General features: G+C 46.8%; 1 protein-coding gene across 4 annotated transcripts; it reads right to left on the reverse strand.

The window, feature by feature from the left end:
* Positions 1 to 27,631, reverse strand: MAP3K8 (mitogen-activated protein kinase kinase kinase 8). 4 transcript variants are annotated; one of them, XM_084859158.1, is made up of 9 exons: positions 27,227 to 27,291; positions 26,790 to 26,935; positions 17,798 to 18,162; positions 14,489 to 14,653; positions 11,904 to 12,165; positions 8,632 to 8,738; positions 6,275 to 6,427; positions 3,851 to 4,097; positions 1 to 2,415 (listed from the first exon to the last, which is right to left on the reverse strand). In XM_084859158.1, exons 2-9 carry the CDS (start codon positions 26,797 to 26,799, stop codon positions 2,285 to 2,287), a joined length of 1,440 nt encoding a protein of 479 aa, XP_084715284.1. In that variant the 5' UTR covers positions 26,800 to 26,935; positions 27,227 to 27,291; the 3' UTR covers positions 1 to 2,284. The 4 variants fall into 4 exon arrangements, with proteins under 4 accessions (XP_084715284.1, XP_084715286.1, XP_084715287.1 ...); XM_084859160.1 differs by lacking the exons at positions 26,790 to 26,935; positions 27,227 to 27,291 and adding exons at positions 19,546 to 19,659; positions 20,676 to 20,695; XM_084859161.1 differs by lacking the exon at positions 26,790 to 26,935 and having other exon boundaries at positions 27,227 to 27,631.

Genomic DNA, 27,631 nt, shown 5'->3' on the forward strand with positions numbered 1-27,631 from the left:
ACTCACAAGAGACACATGGATTTATTCCTTCAAATAGTTGATCCCATCCTATTGGAATCAGAAATTAATACAAATACATTGTCTATACAAAGAGCCTTAAATATAAACTTTAAAATGGGTGTCGTTTTATGAAGAATTCTATTTACAACATACATAGTATGCCACCTTAAAAAACACAAAAATGCTTAATACAGTATTGGATTGTTTTATAAAAGTTTACATATTCATCCCATGGGATGTACCAAACTATGTTCTTGAAACAATTTTACTGCCATCCAAAACATCATGTTTTAAACGTATTCAACATCTTCAAGAGCAAAGGATGTCTTTTTCCATAGGAACATAAAATAATCTATAATTCATGACATTCAAACACATGTTTATCTTTTTAAAACATGCAGTCCCACAGCCATAAATTAATCCACCTTCAGAACTGGCATCAAACTCCAAACATTGTGCAATATTCAAATACCAACATTGTACTTCAATTGGCTTGCGCTTATAGTTACTATAACTATAACTATAGATATATAGTTTATAGATTTGTGATCTATAAAACCACTTAAGTTAATATGCCTGAACTTATTCCATGTTGCTGCACAGCTGTCATTCACACTAATGTTCTCTTTGTGCAAGAGAACATTCTGGAAACTGCACACAAGATGGCTAACTCAGTCAGAATGCAAGCATGCCAGTTCCAGCTCTTTCTGAGCAGCAGCCAAACACATTAAAAACAACAACAAAAACAAAAACCTTTAAAAGCCTATGGTTAGGATGGGCTTTATGCACTGGTCTCCAGTTCTAAGAATCTGTTCGAAGGCCACCAGACTCAATCAGCCAGTGACAGATTTTTAGAAGGACTCTGATGTGACCCAGAAGCCCCACATACCAGGGTTCACAAAACTGCGTCATGGTGTTCCAGCTTGGGTCAAGAAAAGAATATCAACCCCGACTATTCCCACGTAAGCGTAGGGCAACAAAACCACCGACATTTGTCCATGCCCAAAGGACCAAGCCTAAAAGAAGGGAGAACAAAGAAGCCGCGTCAAGGCAGCCTGAGAAGTATGGTGAGGAACCCAAGGGAGGCTCCGAAAGAAGATAAAAAATAGGGAGTTGCCTTCCCTGGCATCCAAAACAAGCAATCAACAAAGCAAGCAGGCAGTTGGGTGCGGATAAACAGAGATGCTCATGCTGTGCCCATATGTGGGTCACCAAGCTCTTGGTCCAAGAAAAGGGTGCATGAGGAGCAGGGACAGAGGAGGTGCTGCACTGCAACTAACAAGCCTCAGCCCTTCTTTGGCAAGATAACCTAATGCTCTAATCCAAAGATTTCCTGAGTGGAGTCATTGCCAGGCCATCTCTGCTAAAAGCCACATAGCTATTGGAAGCAGGTTCTGTTTAGAAACAGCCACAGATCTACTGTGCACTTTAATTATTATTCATTAGAAAAGTTCAAGGATTCCTAACGGTGGGCTTGGAGGGTCCAAACACGTCTTTAGCTTACATATTCTGATTCACCAATCAGGTCTCTCTTTTTCCTTTTTTAATACATATTGCTTGGGTGTATATATATATACACACACACAAATATATACACTTACACACACTGTGTTATCCGATGTTAGTTTGGCTCAAGTCCCATTCATTTCAATGACCTGGTTCACACATAACGACAACCCAGTGTAATGGTTGTCGTTGAATCATGGGCTGTCGTTACGTGTGAACCCTGCACTATGGTTTAATTATGGGTTGCTAACCATGAACAAACCAGAGTTCACAACCCAACAACAAACCATGGGTTCTCTTCCTGGGTTGAGATTATCAACCTATAATTAAACCATAGTGAGGGGTTTGCATGTAACAACACCCCATGATTCAACAACAACCTTTACTCAACCCATACACTGAACCAGTCTACTCTAAGTAGGACTAACACTGGATACAACCCACTGAACATTATTCAAATGATGTGTACATACAAGACACGTCAGATGCCAATCAGCAATATTTTCCCCCAAACAAGTAACCTTCTGGTTTGTTTCTTTGCTGTTCAGAACACAAATTTAGTGCTGATTATATATTAGTCAGAGCTCCCAAAAGGTTTAGCTTTATAAAATCCTTCAAGTGATTAAAAAGAAAATGATTGCACTCTTCTTCTTCTTAAAAAAATGTTTTTGTGTATATGTAGTATATACACACAAATATATATACATATTTATAGTGTGTGTATGTGTGTGTGTACGAAAAATTATCTCTGCTTGTCCAGCACTAGAGATTCCCAGATTTATTCATAATCAAGTGTTGTTGGTCCCCGGACAATGTTAAAGTAGCCAGCTAATGCTCCAAGGTCTATGTACAACGATCGCTGCCTCTTCAGCAATTCCGATTCTTCAGCAATCCCAAGACTCGACGAATCTGACAAGGAAAATTTTAAAAAGAAAAGAAAGAGATCAGCATATTATGTTATACTACAAGATGCATTTTAGAACAATGGATTATGTCCGATTTTTGTTATACTCTAGCTTAAGCTTAGTAACGATGCTTCTCGTCAGTCGTGACAATAAGGCTGAGCAGCCTTTGCAACAAAACAGACCAGGTTGGCTCAAGGTAGATGAACTGCAATAGATGATTACAGCTGCAACCACACTTGATACCGTGTGTGGTTCTGGGTAATGCACCTCAAAAAGGATACTGTAGAGCGAGAAGAAGGCAGCCAAAAGGATTAGGGGACTGGAGCACTTGCCCGATGAGGAAAGGTTACAACCTTGGGCCTATTTAGTTTAGAAAAAAGGCAAGTTTCATTTAGAAAAAATGGCAAGTAAGATGGTGACCGCAACCCTGAGGACACTTACTAGGGAGGAGGCCCCATTGACACACTTGGGACTTACTTCCAAGCAAATGTGCATAGGATTGTGCCAATAAAATGCTAGGGCACTGCCACCCACCACACCATGTGAGATTTTAGCAACCATCTCAGAAGAGTGTAGTAACATGGTAAAGGTGGCAAATCTCTGGACAGTAAGACCTAATGTGGGGAAATTTGCCTATTACTGTTTGCAGGCCTGGATGCAACTAATCCTGTACTTTGTTTTAAAAAAGGAATTGCTTCATTAAAAAATGTGTGCATAACACAGCATTGCTTTAGCTTGCACTGTTGTTGTTGTTTTCTTTCAGCATGTCCCTTTAAAAAAAAATCTCATATTGCAGATACTGGTGAAAAATTATTTCACAACTCTGGAAGCTCCAAAATACTTTTCAAGAGCTTCCTGGATGATGATCTGGGCTTGGCATGGAAGTGATTTTACAGGAACTAGAGATCTGAGGCTAAAGCCTTATCCTACAGAGAAGTCAATGGGATGTCTGCCATGTACTTGAACATGATCTTTATCTGAACTCAGCCTGTTAAGACTCTGAAGCCGGTATGTTTCAGTGGAAAGCCTTCAAGCCCTTTAACTAGGGATGTTGAACCTCTTCCAGCCTGAGGGCTGCATTCCATTTCAGAGAGGCTCTTGGGGGCCACATTCCAGTGGTGGGCAGAGCCAAAGGCAAACAGGGTGGGCCCAAAAAATACCAGCATATTTTTGTTTGAACCTCTTACTGCCAGTAACTAAGCCTTAGGAAAGGCATTTCAATTGAAGAATGGAAGGGAAAAAACTGCACAAAGCTGAAAGTCACCAACAGGGGAAAGGGGGCAGGGCCATTTGGGGAACCCCGGAAAGCAGGGTTGGGATCCCAAGCAGGCCAGATTTGGGCCCTAGGCCTGAGCTTCTGCAGCTCTGCCTTAAACCTCATCCCTATCACGAGCACAGAAGCTGTCTGGGAAAGGCTGGTGCCAGGAGCAGTGCTATACCGGCAATGTTCTCAGGCAGCTCCAGCTCCTTCCGATCCAGCAGCCTTTTCCTTTCAAAGAGAGCAGAGTCCAGGCTCTGGCAGCGAGGCTGCTCCTCCCTCGGCGGGTGCAAGGCCTCATGCTTGAGCAGCTCCGTCGCAGAGGGCCTCTGGTTCAGGTTCCTTTCGAGGGCAGCTTCCAGGAACTTCCTCATCCCGGTGCTGCAGTCTTCGGAGATGTCCTCCAGGGGTGGGGCTTGCTTGTGGATCTACCCAATGGAAGAAAAGTAGCAGCTTTTAAGATAATGCTCACCAAGAGGGGAGTGAAGAGTTCTGAGAGCTGGTGGGGGTTTTGTTTTGTTTTCTTGGGTATTATAAAGGTACCGGCCTAGGAATTTCCTTGCCCTGACTCATGCTTTGGAAAACTGCCACTCTGCTGCGACGAAGAGCCAGTTTCAAGCTGAATTGACGAACCCAAAAAACCGGCTTCCAGGTTCATCCAGAGGCCTTGCAATGCTAGCTCTGTCTTTCAGGCAAAGGCACACATAGCAACCGGGAGAGGGCGACCCAGTTTGGGGGCCAAACAAGGAGAACCGACTGACACTGCATGAGTAACACCCTCGATTCAGTGTGGGTGGACATTTTCCCTGAGGACTGGCAACATGACGTGGACTCCACGCACACCCAAATCGCCAGCATGCTCCAGGCAGTGGTTTTATACCTCAGGCTCATGCCAGACAGATACTCAATCTGGTTCGAAGAAGAAAAAAAAGGTCTACACAAGATTTTATTTTTAAAATGCTTGTGGTGCTGTAGAGGAAGAATTCTTTTGAGAGATGTGAAGATTTATTTATTTCCAATGAGTTATGCTTTGGAATTTTTCAGGTGGTGTTCAAAACCGTCGAGGATGCAGATCCCCCCTCCAAGCTCTGGGTTGCAAAGCCCAAGTTCTTGGGAGGGGGCCGACATTTGAGCCCATTCCATTGGAGTTCCTTTTTCCAAAGTTCACATCCTGCCTGTGAATTTCACAGCTCGCTATTTCCACCCCCCACCCATTCAAATCAGGGATAAAAAAATGTAATCGTTCCCCTTTCTTGCTCATACTTCCACAATGCCACGGCAGTTTATCAAATCTAAGCAACAGCAATGCAAAGGAGCTGAGAGCAAGTGCAGCAACTCCATCATTTCCCTCATAGACCAGCATGGATGAGGCTTTGTTGTAACCGAGGGGCTAAACCTGTGACTGGCTGTACCACTTCAGACTGCAGCTGGGGATGTCTGGGCTGTAGCACTTCAGACAGCAGCTGGGGGTCTCTGGGGTGTACCACTTCAGACTGCACTTGGGAGTGTCTGGGCTGTACCACTTCTGAGTGCAGCTGGGGGTGTCTGGACTGTACCACTTCAGAGTGCAGTTGGGGGATCACAGGTCCTCCAAAGACACACACACACACACACACACACACACACCCTCCACAAGAAAACCTTCTCTCTGGCATGCTAATTGTTTATGCAGGGAGGATCACTGAACATGCAAGCCCCCACCTGCAGTCTTAAGCGGTGTCTGGCTGTACAGGTTTCCCATGTTGGGGGCCAATGCAGAGGAGACATGGGAGATCCTGATTGGTTCTCCCAACTTAAAAATAAACAGAGGTAGCTGGTTGGGGGGAGGGGGGCTTCAATTTTGGTAAGAGCAGTGAAGGGAGAGGGAGTGTTTAACCTCTTCTCCTGTGCCATTTTGTCAACTGAAATTGCCCCTCCCAACTTGCTGGGTATGGGAGTGGGGGAGGCCTAGATTCTATCCCAAACTCTTTGGGTTGGTGGACACATTTGGAATTTTGAGAGTGTTGTGGGTGCTCTCAGAAAATGGCTGCCATGGGGATGGGATTTGCCCATTCATAAAATGGCTGCCATGGCCAGTCACAAAATACTCATTTCCCAGAAGGCAAACTGGAGAAACTCAAAGAAAAGTAACTTGCCCAAAATGGTAAGTACAAGGCAGAGGGGGGGTCAGAGCTCCAAAACACAAAACCACTCTTCTGAAGTAAAATAAAGATGGTGCTGAAGGGCAGTCCTTTGCTTTACAGAATGGCAACCTCCCAGTTATTTGTTTTAACTTTAAAAAACTGAAATGAAATAAAAAAAGGAGTGGCAGGGAGCCTGGCAGGCCAACAGAGGTGTCTAACAACACACTGGAGACCCCAGCCCTAGAATCAGAGTTGAAGTGGGCTTTGTAGGCCATCTCGCTCAACCCCAGGCTTAATGCAGGAAATCCAGAACTAAAGCATTCCCAGCAGATGGGCATCCCAGCCTGTATCATGCCTGTCTTTCTCCCCGCAGTGGGGTAATAGCTGCTGGAAGGGGGGGTGATTTAGATTAGGGAAATGGCATGGGAGAACATACACACACACAGAGTGCAGCTGGCCAATCAACCAACATCAATGCTTACTATATAGAGGTAGGAGGGATACGCTGCGCGAGGATAACGATTCACCCATGGCGGGATGCCTGTCTGCATATGAATGATGGTTGTTCCCAGGCTGTAGATGTCAGCTTTTGTAGTGTGGCCCCGGCAGAGTATCACTTCTGGGCTCATGTAAATCTGCGAACGGAATCCAGAGAGGAAAATGAGCTTCCTTAATCCTGACCATCCTAACTTGGCCGTCCTCTCAGATCTCACAAGGAAGCCATGCAAGGCCGAAGTGAGGCAGACAAAGACCAGCGAAGGGGAGGACAACAGTACCACCTCTCTTACACAGCAGCCGGTTTTGATGGGGTGATGGGTGGGCAGCAACTAACTGTCACACAGACCATGTTTTACTGCAAGGGTTGGGGAAGGAACTGGAGACAGCTGGAAAATGCACGGTGCCAGTAACCATAACACATTTCACTTCCGTCCATAGTCAAAATCCAGCCAGAAACGACAAGAGTGGGACCACCTGCCCAGCTGCTGAGATCTTCTTCAGAGGCACTTCTCTGAATTGCCCTGCTTTTGGGGGTTAGGGAGCTGGTTACTGGGGGTAGGGTCTTCTTTGTGGCGGTGCCTTAGTTATGGAATTCCCTCCCCAAGGATGTTGGCCTAGCACCAACCCTGTTAAGCTGCAAGCTTCCTGTCAGAACAGCTGAACTGGACTACAGTCGATTTGTACTGCTGCTTTTAAGGTTTAAGTGTGTCTGCTGTGCCTTTTCATACCTTGTCCTGTCCTTATGCCATTTTCTCTTGCTCAGTATTTTCTTTTGTCAACCGGTTTTGACGGTTTAGTCATCTCTGCCTTGTCATCTTTGTTTGTAAGCCACCTTGAGAATTTCAGGTGGGAAACAAGAACCCTAAACTAATGAACGCCACTCAGGCTCAGCTCTCACATCAATCTTGCTGGAGCAGGTAAGGGAAGCTGACCAAGGGGGATTAGGGTTCATTTGTCCAATCCAAAAATCAGTTTCACATCTGCTTCTCTGTCACCACTCCCAGCCTGTGGAGGCTGGTGGCTCCAATGTCAGTGGGGCAGCGCATCCATTCTGGGTGTCAGTCAGAACCAGTCAGAACTCTAAAAGAGCTATCCAAAGTGCTTCACCACCCCACTGACATCAGAGCCACCAGCCTCCACTGCTCCCAGCAAAGGAACCCCAGGAAGTGCAATTTGGGGGAAGGAGCTACAGTTCGCCAACAAGGAGCACTCAGCATCCTCCCCAAACGTCAATCGGGATGGGCACGTGGCTTCAGACCAGTCTGGTGTTACATGACTGCCCTCCTCTGTCTTCCCTCCACCCCTTGTGTGCTCCTCCTCACATGGTTTGAAGAGGGTTTCCAGTTCTGGCTTGAAGGTAAACTACGGTTTGCCTAAACCATCATTTGCCCAGGTCAACTATGGCTTGCTATAAAAGAGGAAGTAGGAGACGGCTCTTGGGGAAGATGGAGCACGAGAGCCTGAGCAGTGGTGCGGTGGAGTCAGGGCGCACAGGGATGCAGCACCAGCACTTTTTTTTATTAGCAGGGATGCCAACAACATCCACCATCCCCCTCAAAACTTCCCTGTTCCCTTTGAGCTTAGCTGCAATCCTCACAGTAGCTGGGCAGGAAATGGGTTTTCCCAGCAACAACCTATTGTTCTCTGTTGGTCAATGAATGGGCAATTAGGACCCATTAGCTTTACAAAAGACCTGCCCCTGGTGGGATGAAGACTGCTGGGACCAGTTTGTTGACATGGATCAACATAGCTGCTGGCTTTCTTGGACTCTCCTTGGGGGTGTGGCTCTGGGGATGTCACAATGAGCACCTGCACTTCAAAACTGACCACTACACCACCAAGCCGGAGGCTCATTCATGTAGCGCCAGACCATAGTTCGGCATGACATCGGAACTGAATCTACTAGCCAGTCAAGAGAACGCTCTTGCAGATACACATTCTAGGCCACCATGGCAGCCTTCAAATTAGATGATAGATCTTTGAGCGGAAGGATGGCCTGTAACTAAATAGAAATCTGATTTCTCTGCCACCCCAAACAGACTGTTATTACTAAATCCTGTCAGGTGTTTGGCAATTATATTTAACTTTTGACTACATTCATAGTCTGGTCATCCAACTCAAATGTGCGTTTTTTTTCTTACCACAGAGAAAAGAGGGATACAATCCACTGGGGAAGTTCTCCCAGGCAAGCTCCATAGAAATTAATGGGAATTCACGGCAGACATTCCCACTGGATTGTACCCCACCACCAGCAGCACTATTAGTTCTTCCCCATGCATCTATAATTACAAAGGTACAAGTGAAACAGCAGCCAGGCTTCCTTCTCATGCACAGTCATTACCTCTGTTCCTCGGAGGTCTTTGGGATAGTAGATATCCTCCGTTGTTTGAACACTTAGGCCGAAATCCACCAGAACTGCTTTGGTTGACATGAAAACAATGTTGCTTGCTAGAAACAAGAGAGGACAAATGAGGGCTTAAGTTAGGGGGGGAAACAGCTCCACAGAAAACATGCGGAGTCAGCCCAAAGGCCTAGCTAGTCTAGCATTCTCGTCACACAGTGGCCAACCAGAAGCATGTGGGAAGCCCACAAGCAGGACACAAGTGCAATAGCACCTGCCCAGTCATGTTCCCCAGCAACTGGCATTCAGAGGCATACTGCCCCTGATATTGGAGATAGCACGTAGCCATCATGAGTAGCAGCCATTGGTAGCTTTATCCTCCATAAATATGTCTAGCCCCCTTTCAAAGCCATCCAAGTTGGCAGTCATCACTAAATCCTGTGGTAGAGAATTCCATAGTTTAACATGCACGGTATGAGGAAGTCCTTTTATCTGTCATGAATCTCCCACCATTCAGCTTCATGGGATAACCTCAAGTTCTAGTATTATGGGAAAGGGAGAAAAACGTCTCCCTATCCACTTTCTCTCCACCCTGCCTGCCTCTGTACACTTCTATCATGTCTCCCTAATTCACCTTTTTTCTAAGCTAAAAAGCCCCAAACATTGTAAACTTTCCTCATGGGGGAACTGTTCCAGCCCCATGGCCATTTTGGTTGCGCTTTTCTGCACCTTTTCCAAATCTACAATATCCTTTTTGATGTGCACCTGCAGAGGGGAGTCTGCTCTATGCATATAGGCTCCCTCCGCCCCCGTGATCCCACATCACAGGGGGAGCCTACATGAGTAGATTAGGCTTCCCTCAACAGAGGAGTACCCCCAATGCATGGATGGTGTAGGGGACAGTGGGCCTGGTCCCGCTCTCCCCTCACATGATTGCCCATGAGGGGGAAACACCCAACAGAGCTTAACTATCAGAGTGTTTTCAAAAGGCTCAAGGGAACCACACGAAGTAAAGGGGCTCCAATGGTTTATAGCTGGACCAGGACCAGCTCAAGGCTTGGGGGGCCCTTGGCAAAGGGCCCGCTGACAGAATTGACCTGGTTCACACATAACAACAACCCAGAGTACGGGTAGAGTACAGGTAGTTGTTGAATCATGGGTTGTCATTACATATGAACCCTGCACTATGGTTTCACTAAGAGTTGTTAGCCACAAACAACCCAGGAAAAGAACCCATAGTTTGTTGTTGGGTTGTGAACTCTGGGTTGTTCATGGTTAACAACCCATACTTAAGCCATTGTGCAAGGTCTGCATGTAAGACAACCCATGATTCCACAACAACCCATACTCAAGCCATACTCTGGGCTGTCATCGAACCAGGTCAATGTATGCGAAGTGTATGCTTGAAGACTAGTCTAAAGCACTATGTAAATGCGAAATATCATGATTATGCCCTAAGTAGCTTTAATTGCTGGGATTTCTACCAGATGTCTTTATGCCAGAGCCAATGCGTTTCCATGCCAAGCCAAGCGTCACCCACTAGATGTCTGACTATCAGTGCAGCTGTTAAAGGCACAGGAACCCAATGTGGTGGGAATGGGGGAGCTGGGAATCCTGTTCTTTCCTGGGACTGTAAGCATCCTCTTTCAGCCCTCATGGGTTTTAGGGATTTCCACTCAGACCTCCCGTCTTCTTTTTTTAAGACCAAGAAGTGCACGCAGACCCGCAAATTATTCTAGTTAAACAAGTGCTAAAACAGCAACAGCGTCTGCAGCAGTACATTTGAAAAAGCAAATGTGCATGAGAGTGTGGGCATAGCTTTGGGGCTTCAGGGTAAAGACCAGATACTGAAGCCTTTGGGGGCAATAAACTGGGTACGATTAAGACAAGGAATCCCCAAAACTGACTTTTTGGAATTCTGACCAGACACGCCTCTCCTCATCAGACTCCTTTGCAAGTGCCAGCCTAAAGTTATGGTTGTAGAAGAGCACTGCATACCCAGAGGGGCGTATTCTTTAGCATCTTTGCCTTTATAGCATGGCAATTATGCACTGAAACCTTCTGCTGCATGTGCCGTCTGGCTAAGACATGACTAACATATGAATAACTGGGGTTTAGAGAAGTTATACATCTCCCACAAAATGTTGTGTGACTGTGGATTTCTCTCTATTTATTTAGACTCTCTGTTTATTTAGGGGTGGGCAACTTATGGCCCTCCAGATGTTTTGGCCTACAACTCCCATGATCCCACACCATTGGTTATGTTGGCTCAGGCTGATGGGAGTTGTAGGCCAGAATATCTGGAGGGCCACAAGTTGCCCACCCGTGCTGTAAATAATTCTCTTATTTTCAAAAGAGAGCTATTGTCTACTTGTAAGATGACAATGTGACTGTGGTTTTTCAGATTTTTCTGCTTTTAAGGCAGCAATCCCAAGCCCAGCAGGGTGGGAAGGTGGAGAACCTGTGTTCCTCCAGATGTTTCTGGACTACCCATAGTTCTAGGTTTGCACGTAACAACAACCCAGGATTCAACAATCCATACTCTGGGTTGTCATTACGCGTGAACTAGGTCATTACTTTATGTATTTCACAGATTTATATCTTTCTTTTCCATCCCTTAGGTTATCAAGGCAGCCTACAAAAGACAGGGCCTTTACCATGATGGCACCCAAACTGTGCAGTTCCCTCTCTAGGCTGCTTCTTTAACAGTAGCTGGTTCAGACTTTGCTATTTCAGAGGGCTTGTGGGGGCTGTAGATAATCACTTACCCCTATGCCCTCCTTGGCTTTAGTACACTTTGTGCTGCTGTTGTTTTTATGACATCACTCTTTTATTAGGTTTTTAACAGCATCGTTTTATTGTTAAATTAATGGACACTTTTGGATCCTAATGGACAGAAAGCTGCGGCATCACAAACAGATACATCTCGTGGAAGCTGGTGGCTCTGATGTCAGTGAGGCTGTGAGTCCACTCTGGGTTTCAGTCAGAACTCTAAAGGAACTATCCAAGGTACTTCAGCCCCTTTAGAGTCCTGACTGGTTCTGACTGAAACCCGAAAGTGGATTCACCACCCCACTGCCATCAGAGCCACAGCCTCCACTGGATACCTCTCACCAATGAACTTGAGGTAATCGTCCAAGGATGATCTTGAACAGTTTATAAACCACCAATGTAGCACATGAGGAGAAGCTCTAAACCAAAGGCTTTCAAGACTGTGCAGTGTTACTGGAGTGATGGAAGGAACCGCTCTTTAAAAGAGAAGGCAAACCTACGTTTTATATCCTGATGTATAACTCCTTTTGAGTGAAGAAACTCAAGGCCTTTGAGGATGTGCTTCGTCACCCAAATGATTTCAAACTCTCTCATCGGCCCACAGCTTTCCACCTTCTCCAGGACCGAGCCCCCTTCTCCTGCCTCCATGAAGAGGTGGATCGTCTCATCCCACAAGATGGCTCCGTACAGCTCAGCAATATTCTCGTGGCGAAAGCAGGCCTGGATTTCAACGTCGGATGGCTTAAACTGCTCCACCGGGACCTAGAGAGCCAAAATATCAACAGATTTAATCAGACAGCCAGAGCAAAGGTGGTCACACACGCTCGCATACAGCACTCACGCCTTGGTCCTACACCTGCGGGGGTCATATCCTATCCCCCACATTATTATTTGGAGGTAGTAAGCTCTAAGCCTTGGGGGGCGGGGAGAAAGGCTACAAAAAAGCAAGAAGGGAGATACGGGTGAAAAACACTCAAAATGGTGGCTGACAGGGGGCAAGAAATTGCCAAAGTAGCAGACAAGGGAGCAGGGACTTGTTTTAGCGCTTGGCACATTCACTGCTGAGAAACCACATGGCCAGCCCCAAGCTTCTTCTCTGAGCCAGAGAGAAAGGCTGGTGCTTGTTTTGCTGCTAGGTGGGCAGATGGCTTGAGTGCCCTCCCCACCCAAGCAACCTGCTCCCACATTCCTCAATCGGGAAAGGGAGTAGGGATCTTTGCCATAGTTGCACTGCACATCCAAAGCTCAGCAAAACTGTGAGGACAATCAAGGCCCCATTCCCAGGTGTAAGTTATAAAAGCAGGCCGGGGCTTCTCTCATCACCCTCACCAGAGACTCAAGGAACACTCACCGTGGCAAGGATGGTGACAGCCTACACTGGTTTAAATAGTGGTCTGATTGGAGTCCACCCAGAGAAGAACCTTCAGTGTGGTGGCCCCCTTTCTTTGGAACTCCCTGCCCCTGCAGGTCAGGCAGGCACCAACACTATGTTGCTTCCAGCACCTCTTGAAAACAGTTGTGTTCCAGAAAACATTCCTTAAATGACCGGCCACGGTTTTTACTGGCATTCTATTTTTAATAATTTTACTGTGGTGTTTTAATCTTCTTCTTTTTTACTATTGCATCTCCTGTGTTCACCACTCTGGAATCTGTTTTGGATGGGGAGCAGTATACAAATGTGGTAAATAAATAAATAGCTGTCTTGTGGCGACATCGGAGTCAGTCAGGCAAAGATGGTGGCTTGTCTATAGCTACAGCTGTCACTCTGCCTCTGAAGGCTTCTGCTCAAAAAAAGTAAGACTGAGAAGCAGGCAAAAAATTGTGAAAGCAGCTCTAAACCATGGATGGATTCCCTGATTTGGCGCATGGGTTTGGGTTCTAAACTACATTTAGCACAAACCATGCTTTGGTGTGAAGTCTGAACTGAGTGGTTTTCTTGCCTTTAGAATGGGGAACCCCTACACAGAGGTCCACGTGTGCATCAGAACTGCAGGATCATAGCCATACTGCTTTACATCAAGTTGTCTACTGTTGCATTCTCTTCTATTATTATTCCCCTTCTGATGACTGTTCTATTCATATTCCATTTACTTTGATTACTATACCAAGTTAACTGTTGCATTCACTTCTAACTCCTCCTACACACATTTGTTTTTCTTTTGCTGCAGCAAAACATGCTGATGCTAGTTAAATGCTACAAAAACAATGGCACAAGCTGTTTTAAGCAGGTTTGCAGTTCTTGCCTGATACAGCACATCAAGCAGCGATACGTTACATAGGCATGCAACATTCTCCATCCAAAGGAAGGTGAGGCTTCAACGTACGGACAGCGCTTCATGCAAGCAGGGGATGCACTATTCTCTTCAATGCTGGGGAATATTTATTCACTCAGCGATTTTAATCATATCTCACCTTCACTCCATGGAGCTCAACTTGGCATGCATGGTGAGCTTAAGGCTTGGTTAGGCTCAGTAAGCTTGCTGAATCATGTGCCTTCAGCCCACTCCCTGGACCCAGTGTTCATAATCACAATTCATTATCAGTTTAATGCCTCCCCCAATGCACACATGGAACGTCTCCCAAACTGCAAAACAGGAGGGCAGACACTGCTCACATGGAGCTCCAGGCATGTATCTGAGTCCACCATGTGCCTTCTGGGAAAGTTACATTTAGACCACACTTTCCTCCATCGTAAAAGCCATGAAGCAATAGCCCCAGCTCTTATTGCATCAAGAACATAAGACGAGCCACACTGGATCAGACCAAAGGCCTTTCTAGTCCAGTATTCTGTTCCTTTGGGAAGCCTACAAGCAGGACATGGGGCCATTCGCTGACTCCTGATATTTCCCAAGCAACTGGTATTGAGAAGCGTACTGCCTCTAATACTGGAGGTAGCCATCTCGAATAGAAGCCATTGATAGCCTCCTCCTCCAGGAATTTGTCCGATCTCCTTTTAAAGCCATCCAAGTTGGTGGCCATCAACACATCTTGTGGTAGTTTAACTATGAAAGGCAGAAAATAAACCTAGCGAACCACAGTATGGCCCCAATATATAACAGACAGAAAGGAAATCCTAGCGACATACCAGTTTGCAAGCCATTCGCTTTTTGGTTTCCGTATCTTGGGCCAAGTAGACTTTCCCAAAAGCTCCCCGTGGAATGAAGTCAGTCCCAATATTTCGGTAGGTTAGCTTCCATGGAAACAGGAGCACATCCGAGTCAATTTGATAGCGCCCGTTTTTGGGACTGATCTATTTTTAAAAAAACAAGATAGGTAAATTTTTAAAAGCAGGACCATTTTTAATGAGCAACTTCTATTTAAATGCAGACAGATCTGTTGACTGAATATATAGATATAGCCTGAGTTAGACCATTGGCTCACCTAGCCAAATGCTATCTACTCTTGCAGTGGCCTTCCATGACCTCTGCCCATGAGATCTTTTTAACAGACTCTGACCTGGTTTGCACGCAATGCTAACACACTGTTTATTTAACCAATCAGTTGTTTAATTCTGGGATGTTATGATGTGTAAACCTAGTTGCTCTAACAAACCATGGTTTGTTAACCATGAACAACCCAGAAAAAGAACCTATGGTTTGTTGTCAGGCTGTGACCTCTGGGTTGTTTGAACCATGGGTTGTCATTATGCATGAATCAGAACCGTGGATTGTTTATGGGTTGTTTCACCAGGCTACCAAGGCAGAAGGCAAGAGTGGTCAAAAACACCCCAGCATTACACACCAGTGTTACAGCACCGCAATGGCATTTGGGATACAGGGAGGGAGCAGGCGAAGGAGGAGGGAAACAACCAGGGATTGAGAAAACAAACCACGGTTTGTTTGAACACCTGCCAGACAAACCCTAAGTAGGGCAACAAAACATGGGTTAACCATAGGTTATTTAACCTATGGGTTAGCTTTATGTGCAAAGCCTGGGATTGAACCTGTGGCCAGCAAATACTCTTCCACCAAGCTATGGGCCTTCCCATAACAGAACTTAACTTTGCCTGATTTCTTCTTTCCCAATACAAAGAAGCCTCATGACCCAAGAAGCAGTCTTTATATAGAACAATCAAATGGGAACAGCATGTGAAGCATTCAGTTCACCCTGGAAATATTTACAATTCCAGGCAGTGATTAGACTGCCATCATGCATAAGTTGCACATAATTGTCTGGCAACAACAGCTTGGCTGACGGACTAATAAGGAGGGCTTGCGTAATGAGTCCACCTGGTGGTTTGCTCGTTCATTCCTGGAACCTGCTTGTCGGTTGCTTCACAAAGCTGTGGGTTTGGCTAAAGAAGGTAAGCAAACAGTTTCAACATTTCCCACCATCAGAGCTTGTACGGGGGAAAGGTGGGCGGGTGGAAAAGCAGCTTCTTCAAAATAGACTGAATAGAGATTTACAGTCTAATTACATCACTTATCCCAATAAAGGGTTGAATTCCACTTTGAAACAGCAAGCATCTTTGGCCAGCTAAAACCCTACAGCAGAAAGTTCACGCACAGGCCAAAAGAAAAAATGATCAGGACTCATCAGGGTTAAAAGTAGGGCTGCCATGTTTGGTCAATTGTTTGGTTAGATTAACCATTAAAAACCCTTGCATCAGCTAATCAGATACCCCCAGTTGATCAGGCAATACATTTTCTGTTTTTAAAAGTGAATTAGGGTGCAATCCTAAGCAAGTTTAGACAGAAAAAGGCCCTACAACTCCCAGCATTCCCCAGCCAGCCAACGCATCCCAAGGACACCAGGTTGGGGAAGGCTGTGCTACGTCAATCGCGTTCTACTCAAAGCTTTTTCCACTGCAACTGCAAAATGCACCTTAATTGCCAAGCTTGAGAATCTGTTTCCAGCATCCCTGGTCCAGGTCCAGAATCTGCCTTACAATGTTCTTCTCCCAGCTCCTTTTCCATGCATAACTTCAACAGCCACTGACAATACCCACCCATCTTCCTTGTGCAGAATCCAGCGTGTGCAGATTTGGACCACAAGATTCAGATAGACTGGCATAAACTGCATTGCCCTCAACTGGATGCAGGAGAGGTAATAAAAGATTTCCCAAACGGCTGGGCAAACACATCCAGGTCTATCTAGCTGCCCAAACACAAACTGTGTTTCCCTCCTAAAAACAACAAAGTGTCCCGTGGCACCTGTGTCCGTGAAAGCTTATGCCAAAATAAATGTGTCAGTCTTTCAAGTGCCAAAGGACTCTTTGTTCTTTTGGTTGCAGCAGATAAACACAGCTATTCCTTTGGAAACTGAATTCCTCTTAAGGCACAATCCTATGCATGCTCAGACAGAAAAAAAGTCCTAAGACTCCTAGCATCCCCCAGCCAGCATGGCTGAAAGGTTGAAAGTAGGGCTGCCACGGTTAGTCATCATTTGGTCAGATTAATAATTAAAAATCTTTACATCAGCTAAACAGATGCCCCTAGTTAATTGGGCAACACATTTTCTTTTCTTTTTTTAAAGTGAATTAGGGTGCAAGCCTATGCATGTTAGGCAGAAAAAAGTGCTACAACTCCCAGCATTCCCCAGCCAAGGGAATGCTGGGAGTTGTAGCACTTTTTTCTGTCTAAATAGGCATAGGATTGTACTCTTAGTTATTTTTTACAAGGCTCTCTCTTGTTACAGGATTACGGTGTGCAGTGGAAAATGCCGGCCAGGGGGCGGGGGGGATTTTTCTGTGGTTTGAAACATGGGCCGGATCTGATATTTGTCCCCCAATCCAGCTGTTTCCATGGATGGGAGCAAAAACACAGCTGCTCTCCTTGCTCAGCAGCCCATACATCCACAAGGGGCTGTGATCTTTGAAAGTGGCTTACCCATGTCAAATCAAAGTTGTGAGGTCAATTTCCTCAATAAAGTCCATTAACTGACCAAATTTGGGGAGGTGCAGTAGCCTAGTGGTAAGATCATGCTTAGCATGTGTATGTTCCGAGGTTCAATCCTTGGCATTTCCAGGTAGGGCTAGGAAAACACCCCTGTCTGAAACCCTGGAGAGCCACTGCTGGTCAATACTGAGCTAAACCGACTTCGGATAAGGCAGCTCCCCATGTTCCTATGTTTTTAGCTCACACATATTGGATTTCAAGCATGTAGGCCGTATTTGACCATGACAGCTCCCTGTGGGCTGGGCCAGGGAGGCCAGGCAGAGGCTGGGCAGGCAGAACAGGCAGTCCTTCACTCTAGCTACGGGCTAGACTTGGGGGGCGATGGGAGTGTCATTAAATCCATGAACCAGTGTAGCCCCTCTTGACTGGGACACAGATTTCTGGGACTCCATGTTTACGCCAATTTATCGATGAGCAAAAACCATGGCTTTCAAGAGCAGCCCATCTCAAGGAAGTGCATTCACAACTGCAGCCAGCTTTTTGGAAAAACGACATACCATATTTAAAATGATGCCAGACTCTTGTCTCCTGGGCCGGCAAAACTGCTTGGCGGTGTTTGACACCTGATTTGCGAAAGCCAGCAAGTCTTCCACAGTCCCGTACTTGACAGACGACAACAAAGACACCTCTCTTCTGCTGAAGAGCAAGGATTCTGCACATTCCTCGTTTTTGTTCTTCTCTGGACACAGCGTGAGGAGGCTGTCTTCGTAAACGGCCAGGTCCCCATTTGGGTAAAGGTTCTCCATGATGTCAATCACTTCAGACATATTTAAGTCTGTTAGCAGTAAGTCAATCTCCTCTTTATTGTCACTATCGGTGCTCATATACTCCATCACCGTCTGTCCTCTTCTCCTTTTTCTACCTATAATTGGCAAGCAAAAAACAAGCAAACAAAAGTAGAATTACATTTCACAGTTGGTTAAAGAGGAAAGCTAAGCGATTTCAACAGAGGAAGTATTTTACATGTGCACCTAGAACACACAGATCTGTACTATGAAAGGCGGGGGGACGGACGGACATGAAGTCACCATAATCACAGGCTGCCACCTTGAACACAGTTACATGAACTTAAGGTGACAATCTCCTATACACTTACTGGGTAGCTAGACCACTGATGTCGTTGGAACCTACTTCCCAATGAACATGTATAGGATCCGGCTGAAAGTCTTGTTTAAAGCAATAGGACTAAAGCGACCATGAGAGATGTTGACACTGGGCACAATCCAGAGTTCAATTAACGAATTCAAGGGGACTTGCATGTTAAATGTGCATTAAGCTGTCATTGATTTCCATGGGACTGGACATGACACAGGGCCTTTTCCAAAGGGAAAGCAGGTTTAAGTGCTAGCAGCAATATTGATAGTGCTAAAGTAGGACACACTCATGATGGGCTAATGCCGCGGTGGGCTTTGTGTGGACCTCCCAATGTTTTGGCCTACAACTCCCATCAGCCCTAGTCAGCATGGTCAATGGTGAGGGATGATGGGAGTTCTATGCCAAAACATCGGGAGGACCACAAGTTGCCCACCCTTGGTCTAATGGGAGGGTGGGCGGTGCTCTCTGACATGATGGACAGTAACAGCAGCTAACTGAATGCACCAGAGCCAGCAAGGCAGAAGTCAGACGGATCAGACTTCCAACTACTGGGGGAAGGGGAAAAAGAGTGAAGCAGCCCTATAAGATGGGGGGGGGGGTCCTTAATTCTTTGCACCTGGAGAAAGCTCAGGCGGCTGCTGTTGTGTGCCTTTTTCCTAAAGCTGTCCTGCTGCTTCTGCAAGGTAGACTCTGTCCTGCACTTCTCCCCACACACACCCAAACTGCAGCAGGGCTTGAAAAAGTGACTCCAATACCTATACTTAAGAGAGCATGGGATAGTAGGGGATGTCAGGTGGGCTGCTCAAGTTCCCAATAGTAAAAAAAACAAAAAACAAAACCCAAACCCAAACCTGCCAGGGAAATGCTTACGGCTGGGGAATCCCCATGCCGCCTCCTTCACTCATTGGTTGAAACCTCCCGCGCCTTCTTCTTTCCCCCCCCCTTCTTTAAAAAATGCTTTTCCTGTAGCAGTCAAGTGCAGGAGCAGCCTCCCAGCAAAGAAAAAGAGGAGGATGTCTCAAATAGCATAGGCTGTGGGAGAGGTATGTCTTGTGGGGTACACCACGTCACAGGCATTAGCCACTGAGCGCCCGTGACATTCCAGCTGCCACAATCCACACTGCAGTCATATTGGCAATGTTTGGAATACCTGGAGAGGAAGATGGCAATTTCCCAGCAACAAGGTCTTGTGTTTTTGAGTGCCGAGGAAATGTGATATCCCAGAAACAGATGTTCTGCCTTAGGAGAAGACATCTGAAAGACACTGTAATCCTTCCTTTGCATTACAAGAAAACTGGCTCGAAACTAAGGCCATAACTCACTCGCTCTGGATTGCCCATAAGCATAAAGTCACAAACACCACCACCACCTTCTCCACTATGACAATCAAAGAACCAACGTTGCGACTGAAACACTATCATCATTATGCAACTGGTCTACAGAGTTAAACGCATTCCAGCAGTATGGAGTGTGGCTTGAAAAAGAAGAAGCAAGACTCCACATTACAGGAGTTCTACAACTGTGCGGTAATCATATCACATGGTTAGCTGTCTCTCTCTGCTTTGTTTCCAGTTTATATTTGTTTGTTTGTTTTAAATGCAGATTCTTGACAGAGTTTCAACAAGGGGATTGGGGATCGGATGGGAACTTACAGGAATCCAAAACTGACATGCTAACTAAAAGCACCTCTCAGTCCACAATCAGAAGGAACCTTCCTATTCACAACACACTCCTTAAAAACCTGGAAAAACAAGGATTGTATTATTTTAAACAAACAGATGACTGGAAATCCCCCAACACATACATATCTCCATAGACCACACATTCGCATCGGGAAAAAGGAAATTGTGCTTGAGCAATTACTGGCTGCAAAAATACCAGATTTATTCCCTGGTGTTATATTAAAAAGCACAAGTCGAATCAGACTACCTTCTAGCACGAGTCCACAGAGTGCAGACTGCTTCTTCATTTGTAATGACAGAGCTTCTATGAAATAACCCCTGTCTCTGAAGAGCTGTCCCATTGTCACAAGGTCATCTGGCACTGAACTCATCCACAGAAATAGAAAATTCCAGGGAAAAGGGAGATTCCTGATGGAAAGATGACAAGGCTGGCACAAACTGAGATTATCTGGATATCTTGGACTTTCAGACATGATCAAAAATGGGCCCTCCTTTGAAATAGGTCTACATTTTATCTCGTCTACCCATCACTTGCATATAAAACTCAAGGCTTATGCCTACCTTTCTTCTAGCTGAAGACAAGTCTCTCTCGACTCACCTGGCTTGCTCAGCACAATCACGTGTGTGACAACTGGACAGTGACACCGATCAAAAGGGAGAGAGAGACCAGTTAACTCCTCCCAAGGTCAGACAGGTGACACCTGATCTACTGGAGCTGTCAGACTGCGTAGTGTGCCTGGCTGTAGTGGCGTGCCTAGCTCTAGTTTCTGGTCAGGATCCTTATCTGCATTCATCTTGCTGCATAGCTGTGGCAGCCTTCTGGCAAATGCTTATGCCTGGGATATGGGGAAAGCACGCACACCGAGCGTAAGCAAAAGGTTTGTGTTGGGGCTGAGAGCTGCAGGCCTGCCTTGGCAGAGATCAGGACTGTGTGCACATCCGCAAGGAGCAGACAGTAACCCTCTGGAATTGGGTCAAATAAAAAGGGAAGAGGCAGGGCTGAAAAACATGCTTGCAAAGGAAATGGGGAGGGAGGGCCTCACTGTCAGGGTGATTTCAGCCATATTACATGATTTCGAAACAGAGTGAGAGGTTTGGGACTTTCATTGAAACAGCAGGAAATGCCCCATTCCCACCCCAACAGCAGGAAATGTCCAGATGAACTCAATTTGGGCCAGCTGTGCCATCTTTCCATCAGGATCAAGATCTCTTAGGCCCTAAGACTTAAGTGTTGTGCTGTATGCATCATGGGTGGGCATACTGTGAGACTTTTTTTAAAAAGGGTTCTGGAATAGGGAATCCCTCCCTCCACAGCAATTCTAACCATTTCAGTAAACAGAACTTTTTTGTGGGGTGGGGGTTTCAGTAGTTTCCACCCACTATTTAAGGATGGTTTTCCACATGGAACTTCCATGTCATCTATGTTTTAATGGTCTCTGGGTATTTTGTTGTTGTTTTTACTTTTGCACCTTAAGATCTCCAATCCTAAAACTCAAGATTCACACTGGTAGACTTCACATCTAGCACAAAGTGTGTCTCTGCAATATACAGCCCAAACCTATGCAAAGTTAGGTGTACATTAACTTCACTGGGGTTAAACAAACTCTACACAGATAGGACCAGAGCGACTGATAGTCTCCTAGCTAAAAGGCTATGGCGGGGGGGGGGGGCAACTTATGACTCTGGATGTTTTGGCCTACAACCCCCATCAATCCAAGCCGGCATAGCCAATGAGGAGAGATGATGGGAGCTGTAGTCCAAAACAACTGGAGGGCCACAAGTTGCCCACCCCTGACTTAAAGACTGTGTTTGTCCCCAGCTCCAAACTTTATATCCACCTTCCCCAACTTGGTGCGCTCCAGATGTGTTGGACTATAACTCCCATAATCCACAGCCAGCATGGGAATTGTAGTCCAACACATCTGGAGGGTGCCCAGTTAGAGAAGGCTGATATATATGATCCAACCTCAGCCTGGCCAGAGATCAGTGTAAGCTAGACTACAGGGATGTCCCAACTTGGCACTGTTGATACAAGTACTTGTTTAGCGCTCCAGGATTTCAGATATACAAAGCGAATTGTTTTCCTAGTGAACAAAAAAAAGTTCCAAGGCCTCAGAAATCCAAAAGATAACTTCTCACAGGGTGATCTTATAGTCATAGCTTCCTTATACCCAAGAGATCTGAGAACTCTGATACGTAGAAATAATATCCATAGTCAAATATCGCAAGAAGTAAAGGAATAACACTCCTCTAGTGGCCCTCCATACACATGCACCCATACACAAGATCCTAGCGCTGCTATTGAGAACTCTGCAAACAGAGTTTGGGATGGATTTGCCCACATGATTTCTCCACAAACCGCTGATTTTGCGGAGTCACTTCACAGGGACTTTCATGTGGAACAAGATCATAGGAAGAGTTCAACATGCATCAAGATCACAAGCCTAGGAAACCTGAGTTTGGGGGCTTGCCAAGTTCATCTTCTGTTCCCACAGTGGCCCACCAGAGGTCTATGAGAAGCCCACAAGCAGGACATGAGGGCAAGAGTGCCCTCCCGCTTCTGTTGCCCCGCAACTGGCATACAGAGGCCTACTGCCTTCCTTCTGTTCGTGGACAAGCCCATGGATTTTATCCGACATAATAAAATGTCTGTGCATTTTAAGAGCCCCCAGAAAGCACTGAGAAGGACCAGGCCAGTTGTGAGAAGTGACAGCCATGCTACAAACGGAGATCAGACTTATACTTGTTTAGCTGCCATGGTTTCCCCGCCCACCACCCCAAAGAACTCTGTGAACTGCGCTGAGAATGCTTTGCATCTCCGTACAGAAAGGCAGCTCCCAGAATTCTGCAGCAAGGGAATGCCTCTTAAACCAGTTTAAGATGTGCATGTAGAGCAGGAGGGGGCAACCTTGCAGGAGGGGCAAATTCCACCCCCACAGAACCCATGAGGGGCAGCATCCCTCCCTGCCGCTGCTAAACTACCACCAATGCAACAACAACAAAAAACACCTCGACTTCCCTGCAAGCCATGTTTTAAAGCAAAACCGGGTGTTGCCACCACCACAAATTGGGCAGCGCCGCACTGGCGGCCACAATATCCCGGGGGGGGGGGGCACTTGCAGCCCAGGAGTTGTGTGTTACCCACCCCGGTGTAGAGATTCCTTGAGACACTTTTGCTTTGTATTCAGACTGCAGCAGCACAGCCTGCTCCATATCTTCCATCTGGGTTTCGTTTTGCGTTCCATCTCCCACCCCCCCACCCCGAGTTAGTTATTCTAAGAGGACTCTGGAGCAACATCACCAAAGAAATCCACAGAACAGCCTGAGTATCTTTCTCCCATTCACTGAATGTGGGTGGGTGGAGTGATTTCCTGCAAAAGAGCTCTGCAGGCCAGGCCATGGATGACGTTAGAGAGGTTATTTCAGGCAAACTGAGGCACATCTGACCCTTGCAGCCATTTGCACAACAACAAACTGAACCAATGTTAAGTCACTTGCAAGGAGTCTAGCTTGAGCATATCCACTGGGTGTCAAGCAGCCTTCCTCAACCTGGTGCCCTCCAGTTGTGTTGGAAAACTGCAACTCCTGTAACCCCACAGTTGGTTTGGCCCATGCTGGCTGGGGATGATGGGAATGGCAGTCCCCAACATGCCCGGAGGGTTGAGGAAGGCTGCTGTAGAATCTGTATTAGTTGAGAGTTCCCAAGGACTACTTTAGGGTGCTCTATTAGAAACAAAAAACAAAGATACCTGTGCTGGGCCATGCATTGCTAGGTGCAGTCTGATACCTAAAACACTTGCCGCTGACTAATTCATTCAGATGGCAAACTTCCATTTTGCGAATGGGTCTAACTCAGGGAAGGGCAACTTGTGGCCCTCCAGATGTTTTGGCATACAACTCCCATTATACCTCATCATTACCTATCCTGGCTTGGGTTGATGGGAGTTGTGGGCCAAAACATCTGGAGGGCCACAAGTTGCCCACCACTGGTCTAAACTGCAGCCCACAAAGCCAACAGCATCTGGCCAAATTTTTGGACTTTTCTGTTTCTTCCCACCATCCCCTGCTTTTTTGTACCATGTAGTCTGATGAAGAGTTCAGGAGAACTTGAAAGCTTGCGCAGTTTTGTGGAATTCTGGTTAGTCCTAATGAAGATATCGCCCAACTGAGGATCTATACAGCTAACATTCCAACCAACACGCAAGTGGCTGACCTGCAGAGCCATTAAGAGAGGCGTAAGCAAGCATTCCTTTGTCTGGAACAGGGACACCCAGGTGCTGAGCATCCCCATGGAACAGAAACGTGATCTCAATTTTGAGGCAAGCATTTATTTATTTATTTTTTGCTCCTGCATTGCTGATTACTGATTCATGCAACAAACTCCGAGCAGATAAACACAGCAGGTGATTCAGGACTGGGGCATCCAGACAGGCATGGGGCTGTGGTTTGCAGCGTGTTTTGATCGACTCCACCCAAGGTGGCAAGGGAAAGGTTTGCAGAGGATGCTATTCCTGCTCCCCAGTTGGGCACACAGACATAGGAAACGGCCTTTCACAGAGGCACAGCATCACGCTTAGTATCAGTCTCTCTGCTCTTGACCAGTGGAGGCTGGTGCGAAGCACCTTGGATAGCTCCTTTAGAGTTCTGACTAAAACCCAGAGTGGATTCACCGCCCCACTGACATCGGAGCCACCCGCCTCCACTGCTCTTGACTAGAGAGAAGAAAGGCTTGCTTGAGATCTTGGGGAGTTACTGAGATCATTTTCACTGGAGGTGCTAGGGACTGAGCCAGAGACGTTCTCCATACATAAGTGGGCGCTCTACCACCAAGCTCTCCTCAAAGGCACCAAAGCAGCGTTCCAGATGTGTTGGACAGCACCTACCATAACTCATGGCCATTGACCCTGCCAGCTGGGAATGATGGGAACTGCAGTCCAACACATCTGGAAGGCACCAGCTTGGGTAAGGCTGCACCAAAGGTATACCAGCTCCTTACTTTTCTTTGGGGATCCAGGAGTTCACAAAGAAATATGCACGGGCACGGGCACTGCTAATGGCCGTGCTTTCTCAAAGAGCCAAGAATTCCCCAGTGAAATTCCTGTCAGATGACCCAAAGAAACAGTAAAAGGTGCCTTTCGTTCTCCTGTTCAGTCAGGGGAGCCACTGCTCAATTCTCCCTGTCACTCCTCCTGGCGATGCAACATCTTCTCATCTCCCAATGAGAAACAGCAAGCCAAAAAGAAACTCCTGCAACTTCTGCATACTATTTTTACAGATTTGACTACCGCTGAAGTCTCTCTCTCTCTCTTTCACATACACAGACCCCAGTCACATTTTGGCTTACAAATCTCCATCCAAATTTCTAACATGCAAACAATATGATGCATCTGGAACCCTCTCCCCAAACACCTCAGTGCTGCTGCCCCTGTCTCTCTTCCATCAGACCCCTCCTCCAAACCTTCATTTCCCATGAAGCCTTTGGCTTACCCCTTAAGTCAGCTTTCCCAAACCTGGTGCCCTCCAGATGTTTTGGATGTCAATTCCTATCAGCCCCACCTCACATGGCCAATGGTCAGGAATGCTGGGAGTTGTAGTCCAAAACATCTCAAGGGCCCCAGGCTGGGGAAGGCTGCCTCCAGTCCTCGCCTCCCACTGAAATGAATGCTTTATGTGTAACTGCATTGACTAGGTAAAATCCAACCAAAGTCCTACTTAGAGTAGACCCACTGAAATGAATGGAATTGAACTTGGTCATGACTAACTTAAGTCCCATTCGTTATAATGGGTCTACTGTAACCTGTTGGATTTTACCCACTCATATGCATCCCATGTTATATTTGCCTCCCCCTTTCCTCTCTTTCCCCTCCTCTGTTGTCTCCCCTGCTATTGAAATATTGCACCCCTCTGCTTGCACTCCTCTGTGGAGCGTTGTGTACTCTGGCACCACCATCATCAAGCTCATCGGGTTGGATCCAGACTAAATGGGTTGTGCTTAATTCCCAAGGGAATCCAAGGGGCTTCAAATCAAGCCCTGACTTAAGTTCTCCCATCAGTTTCAATGGGACTCAAGATCAGCTAACGTAGCACGCATCCAACCCACAGCTGTCCACTGAGCAAATTGTGCCAAACTGCCTTCGTTTTAAATCAGGGCCTGTCAACATGATTGGCAGTAACGCACTGCACCTCCAAAGTAAGTTTGTTTCAATGCTTGAGAATGGAACTGTGAGATCACGTGCCAAGGATGTGTTCATATTCTGCTGGAATGAAACTCTTGATTTTCAAGCACACTTAACCTAAGCAGCCACTGCGATTAAAAATCATGGCAAGAACAAGCATTCTCATGTGCCCCTTGTTCTTCTCTTGTTACAGACAGGTGATGGGCAAGGTATGCTTAGTGAAAACAGCCAGTTTCTTATTTGAAGTGGGAAAACCCCCTGAGTCACTTAAAAATCACTTCTACCATGTATCTATCCATGCACCCGGCAAATATCATTTCCACTTAACAAAATGCAGAAACCAGTCTCTTTTTAAAACAAGAGACAGGCACTCAGCTTTACAGGCACTCAGCTTTACTGTTTTGCTATGGACTAAAGCACTTCACACAAACTATTGCAAGAATCCTTACAACAACCCTATAAGGTACAGCAGTATTTGTCATCCCATTTCACAACAGGGGTGGGCTCCATCTGAGGCCAAGAGGCAAGTGGCTTACCTAAAGCCATCTAGTGCCTGGAACTTAGAATGGGGAGTTCCTAGTTCACACTCAGATTCATCTTCCTCTGCAAGGATGGATTCACCGCGATCTCCCGACAAAGACCCTGCCACTGGGCGAATCGCTTTCAGCCTCAGCCTCCGCAGCTGTAAAATGGGAACGAAAAGTGGCCTTCCCGCAGTCCTCCTCCCCAGGGCTGCTGCGAAGGCATAAACGATACAGCCCTGTTGAAATTAACGCTGTTATTAAGTTGAGCTGTCTATCCAGCAAAGGAGGCTTACATCGGAGGCTCACGTTGCAGCCCTTCTACTTGAAAGCCGGGGGGGGGGGGGTGGAGGCTGCGCCAAGCAGAAATGGGGAACAAGCCCTCGGTGAGCGGCGCCTGCAGTGGCCCTCTCGAAGCCTTCCCCCTTCGGGGCAGCCACATGCTTACTTACTGAAGGCGTCTGTCTGTCTCCGGATCGCGGACGAGGCGCGTGGGGGCCGCTCTCTCCCCCGCCCCGCAGTCTCTTCCCCCGCGAAGGCAGCGTTCCTGCCCCCTCCGCTTCGGGGAACACGGGCCAGGCAGGCAGGCAGGCAGGCAGGCAGGCGCGCCCTCCGCTCCCCGGCCAGTCCGAGAGGCTTGTGCGGGCGCAGGCGGGGAGCGCCGCCGAGTCCCAGCTGGAGCGGGAAAGCCCCGGGCGAGGGGGCGGAGCCGGCCCGGGAGGAGGCGAGCGGAGCGGCCCAAGAGGCCACGCCGGGAGCAGCCGGCCAGCCGGCGCCTGATGACCGACAGCGCGGCGCTCCGGGTGGGCCGCCGCTTTCGATTTCGGTTTTTGCCCGGAACTCGAGGAGGGCCGGCG

Source organism: Heloderma suspectum, chromosome 5 (genome assembly GCF_057233095.1).
Source record: "Heloderma suspectum isolate Gila_16-S chromosome 5, 16-S_ref, whole genome shotgun sequence".
NCBI classification, from domain to species: domain Eukaryota; kingdom Metazoa; phylum Chordata; class Lepidosauria; order Squamata; family Helodermatidae; genus Heloderma; species Heloderma suspectum.

Coding starts and splice junctions, on each gene's coding strand:
- MAP3K8 (XM_084859157.1), bottom strand. Junction 14,654..17,797: donor CTGGCATCATTTTAAATATG/GTATGTCGTTTT, acceptor TTTTAAAAATAG/ATCAGTCCCAAAAACGGGCG. Junction 12,166..14,488: donor AGCGAATGGCTTGCAAACTG/GTATGTCGCTAG, acceptor TTGGCTCTCTAG/GTCCCGGTGGAGCAGTTTAA.